Source organism: Zingiber officinale, chromosome 2A (assembly GCF_018446385.1).
Source record: "Zingiber officinale cultivar Zhangliang chromosome 2A, Zo_v1.1, whole genome shotgun sequence".
Taxonomy (NCBI): Eukaryota; Viridiplantae; Streptophyta; class Magnoliopsida; order Zingiberales; family Zingiberaceae; genus Zingiber; species Zingiber officinale.
In genome coordinates, this window is record NC_055988.1 from 104,849,220 (window position 1) to 104,869,456 (window position 20,237).

General features: G+C 37.2%; 1 protein-coding gene across 1 annotated transcript; it reads left to right on the forward strand.

The window, feature by feature from the left end:
* Positions 1–13,784: 13,784 nt before the first annotated feature.
* On the forward strand, positions 13,785–15,991 carry LOC122041829 (cytochrome P450 77A3-like). The gene is made up of 3 exons (XM_042601657.1): positions 13,785–14,467; positions 14,542–15,021; positions 15,292–15,991. Exons 1-3 carry the CDS (start codon positions 13,844–13,846, stop codon positions 15,736–15,738), a joined length of 1,551 nt encoding a protein of 516 aa, XP_042457591.1. The 5' UTR covers positions 13,785–13,843; the 3' UTR covers positions 15,739–15,991.
* Positions 15,992–20,237: the final 4,246 nt, after the last annotated feature.

The window sequence follows — 20,237 nt, forward strand, 5'->3', positions numbered from 1 at the left end:
TTACCTTTTCAGAACGATTTTGCAACCACTCTTGTTGAATAGCTTTAGCACTAATTTGATTAAACCGCCGCTATAAACCACTCTTAATGATATAACTTTTAGAAGCAATCTTGAAACTACTAATATTGGGTATCTTTAACAATGGTTCTATGTCAAACACTGCTACTAACCGTTTCTATTGCTCTAACTTCTAAGAACAATTATCAAACTATTCCTACTAAATACTTTTAATATCATGTTGTGTAAAGTCCCATTATAAAAGGCTTCTATTGCTCCATTATTTTAGAATTAATTTTCAAAGTGCTCCTATTATATAGTTTTAGCATCAATTTGAATAAACCATCGCTGTAAACCGCTCTTAATGATATAAATATTAAAAATAATCTTGAAACTACTGATATTGGGTAATTTTAGTAATGGTTCTATGTCAAATGTTGCTACTAATAGTTTTTATTACTCTAACTTCTAAGAACAATTATCAAAGCATTCATACTGAATACTTTTAATATCGTTTTGTGTAAAATGTTGCTATAAACCGCTATCAAATCATTCAAACTTTGGTCGGTAATATTTAATTTGTTTTTATAATCAAAGTTAAATTTAACAGGTAATATATAATTTTTTACTAACCAAATTTATTTTTTTGGTAATATTTAATTTATTATTTATCAAAATTAGATTTGAATTGTAATATTTATTTTTGTTACTAGTGTAAGTTAGGTTTTACTAATAAATTAAAATATTTATTGGTTATACTTATTATTAATTTTTATAATTTTTTTTTAAATTTGGACATAGCATTTTTATGTTTAATTTTTTAAATAAAAATATATTTAATATTAAAATAGATTATTTCATTGTTTTCATATTCTCATTTATCCACTAATTATTATAAATATTTTTTTATCTGGATGCTAAAAAAGAATTAATTACTAATTAAATATTTTTGACCAGATAAATTTAGTTAACTTCGATAAAATTGATCAATATTATTTTTAAAAAATAACAATTAAAATATATCAATCCGACGAACTCAACTTAACGGACCCAACTTAAATCAATAGCTCTATCCCGAGGAAATGGTGTAATGGATCACAAGACATTGAAATTATCTACATAGCAACAGTTTAGTGTCAAATATTGCTACTCACCGTTTTTATTGCTTAACTTCTAGGAATAATTTTCAAATCGCTAACAACATTTTATATAAAATGCTGCTATAAACCATTCTCTCTTCTAATGGATAAGAATTAGTGCGGCAATAAACCACTTATATTCTCTCCTCTAATGGGTAATGCCCCTAGGGCATAACACAGATGATGGACGCATGACATCTCTAGTGTAATGGTCATGAGTCGATTACCAGGAACTAATGACCTGTGGTCACCCACCATACGTTTAACACCTGTGTATCTACATTTAGCTTCTTTCATATCCATGGGGTCGACACGAGAGACTCGCTAAGGTAACGAATCTATTTGTTTTCTAATGGATAAGAATTGATTTGTAAACTATACCTGTTTCAAACGACACTCGTCTAAATTATAATAGTACATAAATAAATAATATAAAAAAAACTTGTAAAAAATTAAAAAAGAAAAACGTGTAATTTTTTTATAAAAAAAATAGAAAAGCGTGTAAAAAATTAAAAATAAAAATCGTGTAAATAATAAAAAAGGAAATATATTTAAAAATATAAAAGGGAAAACGTGTAAAAATTTAAAATAGGAAAAATGTGTAAAAAAAAAGGAATAGCGTGTAAAAAATTAAAAAAGGAAAACCGTGTAAATAATAAAAAAGGGAATACGTGTAAAAAATATTAAAAAAAATAAAAACATTTAAAAAATAAAAAAGGAAAAAAAAATCAATGATTGACTGCATCGTACTATTGTCATTTATTCAGTATTATTGATAATGGAATATTTGTAGAACATATTTTGCTTAATTGGAAAGGGGATTACCGCCATGTGAAAGCTAATCGTGACAGTCGAATATCTAAATTTCTCACATCATCTAACACCTTTAGTTGTTCCACGCTGGCAATCCGAGTGACGACCCATTCAATAAAATCATGTGAAAATCCTACCCATCTAGCATCCATCGTTGTTGCTATTTTTTTCCCCGTCGAATAGCTTCGATCTCTTGTGATGAGTTTGACGATAGTGGGTGCGACAACGACTAAGAGTGGTCATATCAAGGCTAAGGGGACGAAGGTTGTTTCTTGGTTGCAGAAGGTTGGCCTCCAGTTCCCGATGGGGTGCATCACTCACTACCTTGGGGTCGATTGATACTCTTAGCACGTTGGTTCCGGTGCATCGGTCTCTCTCTATAGTCCTCGAGTACATAGATGCCGACGTAAACTTCGTTGTTTTGTTCTTTCACTAGGGATCCCCTTCTCTAACTAAATTTATATTTCTTTATTGTTCAAGGTGTTAGAGTTGGCCAAAAATGATGCGTCATCCAAAAACACATTCAATTGCTCATGAAAAACAATGAGGAGTTTGGCAGGCTCCTAGCGTGTGCGACAATTTCCAATGATGGGGCGTGCCCAACATCCATCGGGCTTTACTACCCAAGAAGCAAGGCGGAGGGAAGAGTAAACCAGAGATTAAATCACCCTCACAAGAATTCTAGGCTTTTTTTTGTTCATCTTCATGTTTTGATTGTAAAAGAATCTTTAGACTTGTAATTAAAAACATCTTTTAATTGTAGTATTCGCTCGTATGTAATCTCAAATCATATTGATTTATTCATCATCAGACACGATTAACATGATAATTTCGATTTATATAATTGATCAGGTAGCTTAATCCATAAAATTATTTAGATCACTTTTAATCAATCAATAGGTTGTACTTTTAGTTTAAAACAAATCTAAAATTTCTAACATCAATTTTGAAATTACTCTTATTTCCATGACATGTAAGAGCACGGGTTCAAGAGTGGTTTGTAGTGCTCTTAAAGCATTTAATAATGCTCCTTTATCCATGACATTTAGAAGTGGTTTGAAATCACTCATATATTGTGAAAATTGTTATTAAACCTTATGAGTTCTAGAGCAATTTGAACCGCTCCTATATTTCTAGCTTTAATAACGTTTTGAAGTGCTCCTATACCCATGACATTTAGAAGTGGTTTGAACCGCTCCTATACCCATGACATTTAGAAGTGGTTTGAACCACTCCTAAATTTCTAGCATCAATAGTGTTTGGAAATCACTCTTATATTCATCGCGTGTAGGAGCAGTTTAAAATTGTTCTTACACCTAAAAGGTTGTAGAGCAGTTTAAACCGCTCCTGGATTTATACCTATAGAAGCGGTTTGAAACCGTTGTTATATGCACAACGTGTAAGACTGGTTTCAAACCGTACCTACATAGAATAATAGGAGCGGTTTTTTACCTTGTATCAACGGTTACAAAAACCGCTACTATAGGATATAGGGACGGCAACAAGAGGAGCGGTTTTACAACCGTTGGTAAAAGTGTAGGAGCACTTGAAAACCGCTTTTAAAAGTAAAAAAAACCACTCTTATATGGGTGTTTTTTTTGTAGTGGTTGTCGAAGGCTACAAACCAAGTAAAACTACTTGTGTTAGCCTTTGTATTTTCATGTTTCTTTTCCACTACGTAATCTCGACTTTCGAAAAAGCAAAGAATGCTATTCACCCCCTCTAACATCTTTACGATCTAATAAGTGGTATCAGCGCCAAGTTGACTCTGAATTGGTGCAACCACCAATCATGCAGGAGGTGACTTTCAAACTTTCTTTTTGATTTTGAGCTTTTTGATATAGTCCAAATTGATGCAATTACCTTTTTGGACAAGTCTTCTCGTCTCTTTCTACAATATCTTGAATTGGTGCAACACCAATCATGTCTTTCTTTTCTCCCACACTACTTACCCCAAGACCAAGTTTTGGAAACATTTCCAAGTATCTCTTTCAGAAATTAATGGCTAAAATGAGGGATACAACACCGTTCGTTCCCCCCTTTTCAATGGGTGCAACTTCTTGTATTGGAAGAAGCGGATGGAGGTGTACCTGAAAATAGACTTTGACCAATGGTTCAACATCTGCAAAGGATACAAGCCTCTAATCGACAACAACACTGAAATTTTGATGGATCCAGAAAACTGGAATCTGGAGATGAAAAAGAAGGCACAAACTGATTTCAAGGCGTTGAACACAGTCTAGTGCAAACTCACAAAGGAGGAACTAAACCACATCGGCCCGTACAAAAATGAAAAGGAACTTTAGGATAAACTCATCGAGTTGCACAAAGGAACAAACTTTGAGATAAACTCATCGAGTTACATGAAAGAACGAGAAGTCATCTTTGCTTATTTTCTGAATTCGAATGAGGTCATTTTTACTTTTTTAAATTGACAATGTAGAAGCATAGATATGACCAAAAAAAAGACAAGTTGATGTATGGTTCAATTGGAAGTGTCCTGGTTTAGTTCTATAACATGATAATCAGTGAACATCTTAATCATTTTCTGATCAGTTCTAACTCTTTCTTATGGGTGAATTCTAGGTTTTGTGAAAGTTTCTCAAGACATTAGGTTATGTTATTTGCTCGGATTCTCATGTAAAACATTACCCACTTTGAATTTACAACATGATTGGTAGCTCTTCCTTTTGAGTTACATTACTTGCTAAACAGCAATCGTAGAAATAGATGCAGAAAATGATATGTTGCTCACAAGGTTGGTTCTTTCTAACACATTTCCTAGTATAACTATTCAGTTGGAGTTATTTAACTCCTATAATATGGCGAATAATGTGAAGCCTCTTGGAGTCGGATTAAAGTCCAAAAGCTTAGCTGACGTGGCGATCGATGTCAATGAGAGTTCGGCACTAAGGGCCAACGCGGTGGATTGTTTCGATTGAGTGGCCAGCCCACCGGACAGTTAGTCCGGTCGGATCCAAGTCCCACCGTGTTACCATTCGGAGCCGAATCCTTTTCATCACTCAAGATAACAAAAGCTATTCTTTCAATAGAGTAATCTAGTCGATCGGACCATAGGTCTGGTCGGGCATACTGGACACTTAGTTCAACCGGATCCTTTGACCACACAGAGAGTCGGTCGGCTGCTCTTATAAGCAACAACCATCGAACTATAAAAGGAACTTGGTTAGTTGACTAGCTAAACATATTCAGGGTCTCTCAACCCGACTGCCCAATATTCTTCTCGTCGTTTTGTGTGGCAGCTGTCAGAGAAGTAAGGGAATATTCCCTGTACCAGTTATATAACGGAAGTTTCTATGTAGAAATTGCGGGTCTATTTTGGAAAAGGTGTCAAAGTATCTTTATAGTCTGTCCTTAATTGGAAACGCTTTGATATCCGTGCAAAGGAAAATAATAACACTATAAAAGGAGGTCTCTATCTACACATACAGGCACATGAATGCTATGCATATGCATCATTACTCAATTACTATTCATTTACTACGGTTCACTACTACCGACTGTTTGATCGGTTACTTACTTGAGCATCGGAGTACTTGCGTTGGGACCCTTTCCTGGCCTAGTTGTTGACATTCTTTGTGATGCGCAGGACCACCCGGAGTTATTTTCTTCCAGCTAGGAATCTTCTTACAGTTAACATCAGAATCACTTGTTTAGTACGCCATTTTCTCCATTTTTAGACAAGATCACCTCATTAACTAACTAATATGTGCGAGACAAATTACCAAAGTAGATGCACCTTTGACTTTCATAAGGTAATGGATCAATTTACTCTTTGATTTCCAATGTGCCCCTAAACACTTTCATTATTATGCCCATCTAGTTCAATTGTTTCATGATTTGATATATGAGTAATTAGACCATGGCCCCTCAAAATTTTCAGACAAACACATCCTTTCTAACACATGATTTGATATGAGTAATCTTGCATAGTTGGTTTGATGCCTGCGAAGGAGGATAAGGTGACCTAAGGGAAGATATTTATATCCCTCAGCAAAAGTATATATTTGATATGCTCAGGATATTAACGTGCAAGAGACTAAATAAGTTGACACTTAATATGGATCCTAATTTCATATTAGTACCATAATAGAGGAGCCACTAATTGATCTTGGAAGTATAAAAGATTAGAGAGAAATGGAGTGTCTTGCAGTTAGAGTTTACATCTTATTTGAAGTTAGTGTGATCAGTATCTTTTGGAGATTTATGTTTTTGGAAAAAGACCCTGAAAATTCTTTGATACTTCAAGAATGCTGGGTATTATGTTGCAGATTGATCTGATTTTTCTACAAATAGGTGCTTCATATCATGTGATTGCATTCAGTGGGAGGTAACTTGATTTACTGGAAGGGCAATAAACAAGGTGTTATAGCTAAGTTATACAATATTAGCAACATGTGAGCTTCTTTAGGTCAAGTCGTTAGATGATTGAGTTGTGATATACTCATTAGGTAGTGTTCATTCTAGGAATGTCAATCCTTTCTGATGCTTTTGGATGATTGTTTGTTGCTACAGAGTTGTAGCAAATCAAGAAGCAACTTTTCAAAATTGGCATTGAACTCCCAAAAGATGGAAGAATGCATTGGGTACCATGCTAAAAATGGCCTCCGAAGGGGCCCCCGGGCTAAAGGCCCTTTCTTTGACTATTTTTGATTTCGTTGCGCTGTGGGTTATGGCTAAAGGCCCTGTCTTCATTCTTTTTATTTATTTTTAAACTTATAAATTTCCCACCAAATTGAAGAAATAGTCATCGAGCCATTTTACTGAACAATTGCCACTTCCCAAAAAGTGCTACATACAATAATTTTCAGTAGGCAAATGCTGAGACCTGGAATCTGAAGCTTAAAAGTAAGCTAAGTTTCTCACTCTTATAAATTCCTTCGATACGGGAAGAGTTTTTAGTTCATTTATCTTCACTCATACTAAATGTTCTCTTTTGATATCCTTGAACAGAATCAATCCTTGGCTACTAATTTATTTTATTGGCGTTCTACCAAGTCTTAATTGCCTCCGTGATTCCTTAATCAGTAGATCTTCACTTTCTGCTGTTCTGCAAGGACGCGGTGTAATAAGTCTAATGTGCCTCAGACACAAGATTTTATTATTTGGCCCACTCTATTACTTGTGCAGGCAAGTAGCACTGTCGCACTCACCATCAATTTCTCCTGTTCATCATAGTTAAATTGGCTTTTCTTGTATTCTGCAGGCTTATGTAGAAAAGTATGTGAAGAATTAAGTCCTATACCCGGGAGATCACGTCCAAACCACGAAGGGGGCTTTCCTGCCTCTGCCATGCCATCTCTTTGAATTTTAAGTTGGATCGACAAAACTGTATATGCCATTTCTCTGATTTGTGGTTGGTGTAAGCGTTCTGGTCTATGACGGTCCCGATGTTTATTGCCTATTTATTTCACTCTGGCGCGTTGCACCAACGGACAGCAGCAGAATTGAATGCGCGAATGATGTGTAGTTTTAATGTCCGAAGACTTGAATTTGTAAATATAAGACTCGAAAAATTTTGTGGATTGTGCTTCGAAAGCTCATTACGTGCTGTCTGTATCAGTGAGCCGTTGGTTCAAAATGGAATAGATAAATCTAAATTAATTAAGTTGACTTTTTTAATAAAGTAATTGATTGAATTTTGTCATCAAAATAAAAAAAAATTCAAATAGATATAAAATCAATTAATTAATCAATCGACCAATGATATTAGACAATCAAATTAGTCTAATTTATCAGTTGAGTTATGGAGTTGTGTAGTCAAATCTAAATATATCATTACTATTTATAATATAATAGTTGACTCAATTGATGTTTTGATTTGATTGGTTTAATATTTTTATAAAAAACTTAAAATTTTGAATCGAAAGGGATTCGATTGATTAATTGATTTAATTGACATTTTACATACTCCCTTCTATAATAACTACTCTATACATAAATTTGGCCCTCAAATTATAGTGTAACGATAGGACATTCAGATTATCATTCAGGTATTCACGATTCAAGCCCTCAGCTATGGTGAATTTGTAAGAATTTTTCCTTTAAATGGGGCACATAACTAAAGGATGTTGGGCTCTTGGGCTGCTCGCTGCGAGCGCTTTCCGATTTACCCTGATGATTGGTGGAAAACTTCCGTGAGGTCGGACCGGTCACCCAGGCTCGATATTACCCAACCTGGTTAATCATTTTTTTTTGCCCCCGGGGCTATTGTGCAGCGGCAGGGCATCCAGATTATCACCCAGGTACCCGCTGTTCGAGCCCCAGCTATGACGAATTTACAGGAATTTTTCCTCCAAATGGGGTACACAACTAAAAGATGTTGGGCTCCTGCGTTGCCCGTTGCGAGCACTTCCCGATTTATCCTGATGGCTAATAGGAAACTTCCATAGGACTGGGTTGGTCACTCCAAGCTCGACGTTATTTAGTCTGATTAATCATTATTTTTTCTATAGATAAATTTAAATTCCTGATTTACTTCCGTCTGAGACAGTCGTGGAGAGTTTGTCAGGATAATAGATTTCATTTTGACCAAATTTATAGACAAACTTAAAACAATTTTTATACTTATTCATGTTAAAATAGGGATGAAATAGATCACAATCAAAATAGGTAATTTTGAAATGCTTTGGTCGGACCTAGGGTTGTAAATGAACAAATATTCGTGAATAAATTTGATATTCAGTTTGGTAAAAATTTATTTATGTTCGTTCAATGCGCACAAGATCAATTAAATAAATAAATTTGAACAACTCGTTAAACTAAACAAACAAACTTAAATATATATGTGTTTTGCTAGTTAATATTCATGAGTAATGTTCGTGAACAATATTCATGAATAACATTTGTAAATAATATTCATAAATAATATTTATAAATTATGCTCATCAATAAAACTCTTATCAACGTACTAAATAAATAAAAAAGAGTTTAAAATAAACAAACAAGTTTATATTATCAAGCTTAATAACCAATCAAGTTTAAAATATAAAAGTTTTAAACAATCAAATAAGATTAAATTGAGAGCTCGATAACATCTAAACGAACCAAACTCAAATTTATAAAAAAGAAACTAAATTAAGTTTGAATGATCATTTCAACATTTTAGTTCATTTTATACTCGACTTAGCTTGATTACCTTATAAAAAAAAACTTAAATACCATAAAACTTGGCTCAGCTCGATTTGTTTACATCGCTAGTCGGACCTAAATGAACTAACTAATGGCATATCAAACGGTATTACTAAGCACTCTTACTCAAATAGCCATAGTAAAACCTAAAACTTTGAATCTAACTCTAAGGGGGTGCTTGGTTGGGAGAATGAGAGTGGGGAGTGGGAAAGAAATTTAAAGTGGGTGTTTGGTTTGGAAAATCAATGATGGATCCCACGGGTTCAATCCGCTAAATATGGAAATAAGCTATTACTTAGTAAAATGAGAGGAATGAAAACCTCCCCATAAGTTGATCTTTAAATATATACACGAGTGTCTAGAGATATTTGTTCTAGATGGTCACCACATTTAGTTGTTTGTAGTCTATGCATAACCAAAAGAATCCATCCTTTAAGAAGTGTCATTTAGTCACTAGATGTAAATCTATAGGGGATTCACCTGAGTTAAAAACCATTATTCTAGCATCTAATCCAACATTGTCATATGTTCGATCCGAGGTATCACCCACTTCTTCTAGCTTTTTTGTTCCTTTTTTGACTTATAGATGCCATTGTCCTATCCATAGCATCTTCATAAATTTTGATAGAAAATCTAGCCAACTGCACATGAATAGCACATGCGCTAGCTTGTTGGCGATGGTGATGCTATTAAAGGGTAGAAGAATTCCACCAACTTATTGAATTTCCACACAGTCCTCATCTACACTACTTTTGTCCTTCTCGAGATTTATAAACTCTTGCATTTGTTCATCGAGGAATTCGTTTGGGTAAAATTTCCGTTCAAAAATTCTCTCGAGGGCATCTCGAGATATTTGTCTATCCCATCAAGTGTTTGATTCTTTTACAAGAAATTGACACATTATGACCCTAAACTCGACATCATCATGAGTGTATTCGGTGCAATCAAAGATACACATTAAGGAGCTCATGCCTAGTGCAAATTGTTGGGTTAAATCAAATTCAAGAATCAAATTATAAATTGATTTTAAATGTCTCTTCTATTTCTACAAGAAGTAAAGTTCAATTTCATCTCAAATACCTCTTCATAGATTCATTGTACCTCTTCATGGATTCACGAATCTTATTAATTAATGCATTTAATGTAGTTAATGTCTTGTTGATTTTCATGTCATCTAAAAATGTATAAATATAGATGGAAGTATTAAATTTGTGATAATGTGTTGTAGCAACAAGAAGTCCAATATAAAGAAATCCATTTTGCTTCATAATCCTCTCTTTTTCCATTTTTTCTAGACTAGATAGGGTTCGCCCATACAAGAAAAGATAACTTTGATTAATGTCATATAGTAAGGAATGCTTTCTATAACAACCTAACATGTCTCATAGAAATTTATTTAAAAATTTCTAGATATGTCTAGTAGTGTTCATAGACAACTTAGTGGAGACTACTAGACATGTCTAGCAGATTTGGACATTTTAGGCCAATTGCATACTACAAGCAATTTTTGTATCCTCTTGTACTTTTCTCCAAGGAGTTCTTCTTTGTTCTTTTGGCTTGTCTTCTTCTTTTGACTTGTCATAGTCCTAATGAAGCAAAGGTTGGTGAAGGAAACTCAATAGCAAACGAGTGGATTTCATGTTTCATAAATACTAAATCAATAAGTCGCTTGTACTAACTTACTAGCAATCTACGGGGTTGTTTTCTTAGAGGAAATGCAGAAAAAGACAAAGAATTTGATAAATGAAGAGCAACTGCTTCTAGGTTTAAACGAAAAGAATTTTATTTGCAAAATAAAAGATAATGCCTAAAACAACTAAACAAACGTTAAATAGACCAAAACCTAACTCAAAAAAGACGGAAATATCCTTGAATCCTAAAATTAAAAATTACTAAAAAATAGTAATAAAAATATTTACAACCTTCGAAAATGCCCTAAACAATAATTTTTGGATCCAGAATTGACATGTATAGGTTCCACCCAGTAACAAATGTAGATCTCTGAATTTCAATTTGACGTGTAGATTATCTCGTTTTGATACTTGAGTCAAAAGTTATGACCCGCTGAAGCTCGGCTCCTTCTGCGCTAGTCTTACATCAGTTGTACCGGATTAAAAAGAACTCATTCCCGAGTTTATAATAGTATCCGGTTGTGGCGCAAGAGAAAGATCATCTGACGTCAATTTGACAATTGTTTGTTATGGATAGATGCGTGCTAGATATAATCTACCACGTTTGACTACTAAAAATAAGTAGCAACTACTTTGTTATATCTGCCTGATGTACTAGAATCACAAACTTCAATCTCTTTAGCGATCAAAAAGTCAAGGATTGGAATAATGTTCCTGTTATTGCAAGCAACCGTATTCCATAGCATTTCTATCTCATCAGGAAATTGATTGGTATATACTGGTGGCACGGAGATTCCTTAATGCAAGCTGCTACTGGTATTTTTCTAATTCTGTATGGAACCAAGCTGTGAGCCTTGCAGAGCGTTGTTTGTTCTCCCTGATGCCAAACAAAAATCTCGAAGTCTCCCTGGTCCCGTAAGTTTCCCGTTGGGCAGGAACAGAAAATGTGTCATCTTGAAATTTGGATTATCACTATGTCATAAAGCAGAAACCATTCATGCAGTTCATCAAGATCTTCTTTCATTATATTTATACATTGCTAAGATCCATATCCTGCATAAAAGTATCATAAATGGGCTTAACAAACTCACCACTTTCAAATTTAGATTCTGCCTTGGCAGGATCATCATATTCATCCAATTTGTTGCCATTCATCTTATGCTAATTATGATGTATGTCTGGATGAGTGCTTTGATGAACTACATCTTCCTCCAAGTCATAATTGTCTTCATTAACTTCTTCTCCTCCATCCCTTGACATATTTTTATCAATGAATTCATCATCCTCCACGCCACTACCTTCGATGTCCCCCTCCATATAATCATAGACCGATCTCGCACCCGACCTCAACGCCCGACATCATTGAAACAAACTTTGAGTGTAGCCGACGGGAAGAAAGTGACTCTTTATCTTCCTCTTCTCCTAGTCAATGATCTTAACTTTGCCTTATTTGTCTCGTGAGCGTTGGAATTGCTCCCACCATATGGATGCTCGGCCTTTGAGTTTGACAACAACCATCTTTTCTTTCACACGATTTGGTACTTCCTTATAATAAAAAATCCTCCCGCGTTGTTAAGTCAATCAACGAATTCCTCAGTTTGTAGCATACCGGAAAATTTGGATAGATCACTCGAAAATTGAGATCTCGATATCATTTCTCTCAACCATGATGTTTCTGGTATGTAGCATAATGGTGATATAGATTCTTGAAAGTAGACTCAAATTCACGATCAAAGATCTCACGATCTTTAAATGCATGTGCCGACAAATGCAAGGTTAATTCTGCGATTTATCTCTGTAAATTCTCAATCATTACATCCTGAGTGCTACGATCACGATGCTGAGTTTCCTCAATCGGAACCTGCTTGTTGCGACCATGACCACTTCCATTGGACCTGATGTGCTCTGAGCTATGAATCTCGGCAAAGCCGAGGTAAATATCTCCCTTATGTGCTAGTCACTATTCCAAAGGCTAGTAGCCGTCCGTGATTTACCTCCTCCGTGTTGGCCCTGGGACGGATTAGTGAGGGCGTTGGGGACGAACGTATTCGCCTTTTGCCACAATGATGTGCTCTGATACTAACTGACGTTGGGTGAAATAGAAATTATTTTACGATTCTCTTCCTCAGTGAAATTATAAAGAAAGACATAGAGAATTTGATAAACGAAGAGGAGTCACCTCTAAGTTTAAACGAAAAAAATTTTATTTGAAAACAAAAGACAATACTTAAACCAACTAAACAAACGTTTAAATAAACCAAAACCTAACTCACAAAAGACAGAAATACCCTTAAACCCTAAAATAAAAAATTACTAAAAATAAAAATATTTGGAATCTTCAAAAAGATCCTAAAAATATTTTTTTAATCCAAAATTGACATGTTATAAATATCTGAACAAGCATTCATTGACACATACATCGTCTAATTCTAATATCCAAATTAAAAACTCCTTGAAGCTACACTGCTCCTGCATCTACATCAAAAGCTCTTAATTTGGTCAGAAATAAAATACAAATAAAATATATAAAATAATACCAAAACATGAATTTCTTCTTCTTCAACTCCGTTAACATCAACCTACATAAGAAGTTATGAACTGTAACTCGCACATCTTTATTCCTAATGAAATTTACACAGATTTTGAAAAAGTGAATTAACTGACTTCACGATCTCAACTCTCAAAAATATTAAAAGTTGGTCCTTTCATCGAAACTGGATGGATTCTCTCATATGACGAACATCCATTCAATGTGTAACTACCACAACACAACTCAACACAACTCACAGTCTCACAGAGAAGCTCTTTATCCGAATGAGTTAATTTGTTAAACTTGATCTAAATTTATTTAGCAACAACATTTGTCACATCTCTGGTCCTAAGCATTGTATATAGCAGAGTCACCAATGAGGTCGAACGTTACTCTTCGACCTGTGACCTCCAACTACTCTCCCTCCATTAAAATCTGCATTCATTTCTTCGTCCTCTGCGTCTTCCCGTCCCTCCCCCTCTCTCCCTTAAAACCACACCCTCCCTCCTTTCTCTTGCTTCACACACACACACAGTGTTGCTCAAAAGCACTCTGCTTCCTTGCGGCATTACTACAAACACATGGACTTCGTCAACTTGTTGTACCTCGTTGCCGCCGCCGTGCTGACGGCCGCGTGGTGGCGGCGCTGTTCGCGCATCCCGGAGGGTCTGCCGCCCGGGCCTCCTGGGTGGCCCGTGGTCGGAAATCTCTTCCAGGTCATCCTCCAGCGGCGGCCCTTCATGTACGTCGCCCGCGACCTCAGGCTGAAGTACGGCCCCATTTTCACCATGCGCATGGGGCAGCGTACGCTCATCGTCGTCACCTCCGCCGACCTCATCCACGAGGCGCTGGTCCAGAAGGGCCCGCTCTTCGCCAGCCGCCCCGCCGACTCGCCCACCCGCCTCCTCTTCAGCGCCGGCAAGTGCACCGTCAACTCCGCGACGTACGGCCCGCTCTGGCGCGCCCTGCGCCGCAACTTCGTGACGGAGCTCGTGACGCCCACGCGGGTGAAGCAGTTCGGGTGGATCCGGGACTGGGCCATGGCCAACCACCTAGCTCGCCTCCGCGCCGAGTTTGCGGTCGCCGGCGCGGTGCAGGTCATGGCCAACTGCCGCCTCACCGTCTGCAGCATCCTCGTCTGCATCTGCTTCGGCGCGCGCGTCCCCGAGGAGCACGTCCGCCTCGTCGAGGAGGTGCTCAAGGAGGTAAGTTCAGAGTACACATTGTAACAAACAGATAGAGAACTCTTCGCTAATACCCTGCATTGGTCCTCGACAAGGTTATGATGATGACGACGCCAAAGCTTCCAGACTTCCTGCCTGTGTTCACGCCCTTCTTCCGCGGGCAGCTGGCGGAGGCGAGGAAGCTACGGAAGCGGCAGATGGAGTGCCTGGCGCCGCTGGTGAGGGCGCGGAGGGCGTTCGTGGAGGCCGGAGGGAAGAAGCAGGAGGAAGGGGGCGGATTGAACTCTCAGTGGGAGATGGTGAGCGAGGAAGGGGAGGCGTACGTGGACTCGCTGCTGGGGATGGAGTTGGCCGGGAAGGGGCGGCTGGGGGAGGAGGAGCTGGTGACGCTCTGCTCGGAGGTGATGAGCGCCGGCACGGACACGAGCGCCACAATGTTGGAGTGGGCGATGCTCCACCTGGTGCTCGACCAGGCGGCGCAGCAGCGGCTCTACGACGAGATCGTCGCGGTGGTGGGCGCCGACAAGGCTCGCAAGATAACCGAAGCCGACGTTGAGGCCATGCCCTACCTCCAGGTATACCCGCATAATGTCGGCACTCAACGAACTTATCAATCGGTTTATTTATTATTTTTTTTAAAAAAACCAACCTGACCAAACCAAAACCCCTGTATGAATTCACTACTACTTAATTCACGTGTGATATATGGAAAGGGATTTTTTTTCTGGATGAATTTTCATTAGCCGTTAAAATTAGTTTTTTAAAGAATTAAATATCTAGATTCAAAAGAATTGCTAACTTCCCATTTTACTAATAATTTTCTACTTTTATTATTTGAAATGCAGGCGGTGGTGAAGGAGACGATGCGGCGGCATCCGCCGAGCCACTTCGTGCTGTCGCACGCGGCGACGCGGGAGACGGAGCTCGGCGGCTACCGTATCCCGGCGGATGCCAGCGTGGAATTCTACACGGCGTGGTTGACAGAGGACCCCTCCAAGTGGGCCGACCCCGGTGAGTGGCGGCCGGAGCGCTTCCTGCAGGGGGGCGACGGCTGGGACACCGACGTCACCGGCACCCGCGGCATCCGCATGATGCCCTTCGGCGCCGGCCGCCGCATCTGCCCCGCCGCCACCCTCGGCGTCCTCCACATCCACCTCATGCTCGCCAGGATGGTGAGGGAGTTCCGGTGGCTGCCGGTGCCCGGCGAGCTCCCGCCCACCACCGCCGAGACCTTCGCTTTCACGGTCGTCATGAAGGACCCACTTCGAGCAGCCATTGTCGAGCGGCAGTAATATCAATAAATACCTACCTACTATATCTATTCATTAACTATTATTACAAAGAGAAAGAAATTTAGTTAATATGTGGTATCAAAGTGCTTAAATGGATTGAAATCTTTCAGGATCGGATTGGCGGGATGTAAACTCACCCCATTTGTCATTTGTCATTTGTCTTCTTAGTTATCATGATTTATCTTTCTTGTGTTAGTCTCGGGACGGACTGACATGGGCGTTGGGACGAATGTATTCGTTTTTGCCTCTTAAATGGATTAAAATCAATTATTGGTTATTAGAAGAGGAAATACATGTTTCAATATAATGCAAATAATGTGTGCTTTATGGTGATGACTTATGTGAGTTTGGAATGGCAACTCAAAAAATACACTGTGTACTTTAAATTTAGTTTTATGGACCACAATTAGTTGCGGGAGTTTATCGAGCCAGCTCAAAAATATTTAATTTATATTTAAAATCATTACATTCATTTGCATCGCTAACCAATTTTGTTGGGGGCATTTCAGGGGTGGAAGAACTAATGAATGTATATCCATTGATTCTGTGTGTGTGTTTTTTTTAAAAAAAATATGTTAAACACACCCCCATATAATTATTGAGGAACCAAACAGAGTTGACATCTAGGGTTTGAAATAATTGTAGGAGTATACGTCTAGCGTATCACTTTTATATATAGTTTTTTTTTAAAAAAACAAAGTTGTGATGCGGTTAGAATCTCTCCTCCTTGATTTCTCATACTCCTCTTCCACCACAATACCTTAGTAAGGGTTGGTAGAACTTTCCTTTTCCAATCACCGTGCTATCCTCCTGCCAACTCTTGAGTGCTCCAAAAGCTGTCCCACGGGGTTATCTGAAGTGGTTGGGACGTAGAAGTTTGTCCAATGAGAACGTGGGTTCAAATCGCGGCGACAGCAAGGGCATAAATCTCTTATCCCCGTGTCCCTCAGTCCACTGCGCCCTTAACCCCTTCGGCTACCGTGATTAACCCCCCTCGTGATAGCCTTGGGCAAGATCCACGGGGACGCTGGGGGCAAGCGTTATCGCCTTTTGTCCAATTGAGTGCTCCAAAAACTTGTTGCGAGCAGGTACACTCCCAAGCTACTGACCTGAGCAACAAAATCAACACCAGTGAGCACACAGCCATCTTTGCCCCGATGCTTATGTTAGCAGCAAGTTAAATGGAAAAAGTGCTTCCCTTAAGGAGAAGGCTTGAACTTATATAGGGAAGGCTCCTCCGGAAAATGCTCCGGAATTCGCCCGTTTCAAGAAAAAACATAGAGGTCTCAAAGGAGGAAGAAGGAGATGTGTGCAAAGATGATGCGATAGTAATATTACGGGTGGACTAGAGGGGGATGAATAACCCTGAACAAGGATAATAAATCTTTTAGTTTTGAACTAAACAAGGATAATCAAATTGATTAAACAGTTAAAATAAATAATATAAAATAAAGAGGCTCTAGAGTTTACTTGATTACAATCAAAGTGGTTGTTAATCTAAGATAGTTAAAAGTACTAAAGAATTCTCATTCACTGAAGGCGGAGTCCTCTTACACTCTTTGATCACTCATAAATTAATTAGAAATTGAATATAGTAGTCGTTGTTTAATTTCTAATTCTAGGGAGCTTTTTATAGCCTCTTGGAATTAGTTACCGTTGATTGGAGGTGCCTCCAAAGCACTCCAGGGCGCTTCCAAGTGGATAAAATTTTATCCATTTTTCAACGGTCAACCAACGGCTAACCAACGACTTTTTGCGTTTGAGGGTGCATTTAGATTCCTTGAGGGCGCCTGAGGGTGCCTCTAAGTTACTTCAGGGCACCTCCGTCGAATAGGTGCGAGGGCACCTTCATGCTCCTCCAAGGCGCATTGGGTCCCGAAGGCAGCAACTCCGCTGTTGACGCTTGAGGCACCTCCAAAACCCTTGGAAGTGCCTTCACTCCGGGCTGGTCTTCATATGGGTAATGCTCCAATCAGCCAGAGTTGAGCTCACTTGAACCCAACTCTGACCTCCTCGAGCAAGCTTCCTCCAAGGCTTCTCGTCCTTCGGATGCGCTACGCGTGTTTCTTCTCATCCACTGGTGTACTCTTTCATAGCTTCTCGTCTCTCGAATGCACCTAGCCCCGTTGACTCGCTTCCCATGTCATCCTTCTCGTCCTTTACGTTTTCCGCTTGACTTCCTGTGTTCCTAAGTTCCTGCAGACTTAGACATAAAATATTAAAGTAATACAGGACTTAACTTAATTTAACTTGGTTGATCACATCAAAACCAACTTAGGATACTTATAATCTTCCTATTTTTGATTTGCATTAACCCAAGTTAAATTAGGATAACAAATAATAAAATAACATATGAAATATTAAGTAAAAATAATTTGCAAATAAGTACAAAAAAAAATTGCAATAACGCAAACATGATATTAAAAATATTTTCAATATCCCCCTTTGATATTTGATCACATAAAAAAGAGAAAAAAATATATGAAAACTTATAGAAAAATCTTGAAAATATTTTTTGGGGTTTAAAATAGTGTTTTCAGGAATATTGTTTCTATCGAAATTAATTTTTAAAATTTTTTAATTTTTAGCAATTAGTCCTTTAGTCCTCAGTTTTATTAAAAATAATTTAAAAATAATTTTTAAGTTTCATAAAATGCTGAATTTTTTTTTCTTGGTCAATAGAAACAAATAAAATAGGATAAAAAATGTCACGACAAATAAATATTTATTTTGACTCGAATAATTCTTTTGAGTAGAAATAATACTTTTTAAATTTAAATGATTTCAAAATTAGAATTTGATTTCTAAAAATTGTGATAATTTTTATAAATATATAAAATTTAATGTTTATCTTAAAAAAAATTATTTTTGATAGATAATTCAGAATAAATAAGATAACTATAAAAAAATGTTGAAAATTTTATTGTGATAGAGAACATATTCTTTTATCATAGAAAAATATTTTTTACAAAAATAAATCTACGAAATATTTTTAATTTTAAAATATAATTTTTGTTAAAAAAATTATTTAATGCTCTAAAACTTCTGAAATTTTTTGTAAAGGTGAATAACAAATTTATTTTTCACAAAAAAATTAGAACCTAATTAATTTCAAACAGAAGGTATACAAAGTAATTTATTTAGCTAATAAGATAAATTCAACTATAAGATAATTTAAGCATGCATAAAAATTTATTCAATAGATAAACATGATTTATGAACTCAAAATAAATTATATCCTACCGGAATGACATTTCTTGTAATTTTTGCAATTTAGCCCTTCTAATTTTTCAAATACCAATTAAGTCTATCATTATATCTAACTTTTAAAATTCTTAGAACATTTGAGCATGTAGAATTTTTTTTGAGTAATTTTACTTGTTCTTTCAATTGTTAATTTTCAATTTGAAGTTTATCAAAGTGTTCTAGGGGACATGTTGTACCTAAGATAGTTTTCAAATTTGCATTTTCCTTTTTCAATTTGATATTTTTAATTTTAAGCTTACATAATGGTTTAGATATTAATTTTATACCTTCATAATGTTAGTTAGGAGGAAGAAGGCATACCTCACTTACTATGTCGGTCTCGAAGTTTGACTCTCCTCCTTCATCACTGCTTTCCTATGAATTAACTCCCCTTTCATCGATGTTATTCTCTTGGTGACTTGCTATTAGTGCTAATCTGACATACTCCTCTAGCTCAGAATCTTATGATGATGACTTATCCCATGTTACTTTAAAGTTCCTTTGTTTGGGCTTCCTTGACCCTTTATCTTTGACTTTTAGTTTCGAACAAGTGTTTTTTAGGTGTCCCTCTTCATTGCAATTATAACATTGTATTTTTCTTCTGTTCCATGGAAGCTTCTTAGCTTGAGACTTGTTGAATTTGTTAGTTTAAAAGAACTTTGAAAATTTTCTTACTATGTAAGCTTTTTCATCTTCATAGAGGGATGCGCCAGAGTCCAATTCGAACTTCTCAGCTTTAAATGCTAGGTTTTGGATCAGCTCCTCTTTTCTTGAGTCTGCACATCTAAATTCATGTAATTCAAAGGTAGCGAATAGTTCTTCTAAAGTACTTACCTCTAAGTCCTTGGAGATGTAGTAGACATCGACTATCAACATCCATTCTAGTGTTCTCGAGAATATATTTAGAGTATACCTCATTGAATCCCAGTTTATTACCGTTTCTTCGAGGTTATTGAGTTTGGTGACCAGTTCCTTGATCTTCGAGTGCAGATGAGTTATCGTTTCCCCCTTTTCCATCTGGAGGTTGCTTAGCCGGTTTTAGAGTAAGTTCCGTCTTACCAGTTTATGCTCTAAGGTACCTTCGTTCTGTTCGAGGAACTTCTCCCAAAGATCTTTTAATGAGTTGTAGGTTCCGATCCAGTTGACTTCTTGGGGCGGTACTATGGTAAGCAGATGGAATTTTTCTTTGCCATTGGCTACAAAGTCAGTCTGTTCCTTCTTGTTCTAAAGATACTCTTCCTTCTCTACTCTGT

Excerpts from the sequence above, each read along its gene's own strand:
- LOC122041829 (XM_042601657.1), top strand. The coding sequence starts at position 13,844 with ATGGACTTCGTCAACTTGTTGTACCTCGTTGCCGCCGCCGTGCTGACG. Across the intron at positions 14,468-14,541 it reads TCGAGGAGGTGCTCAAGGAG|GTTATGATGATGACGACGCC; the intron begins GTAAGTTCAGAG and ends GTCCTCGACAAG. Across the intron at positions 15,022-15,291 it reads AGGCCATGCCCTACCTCCAG|GCGGTGGTGAAGGAGACGAT; the intron begins GTATACCCGCAT and ends TTTGAAATGCAG.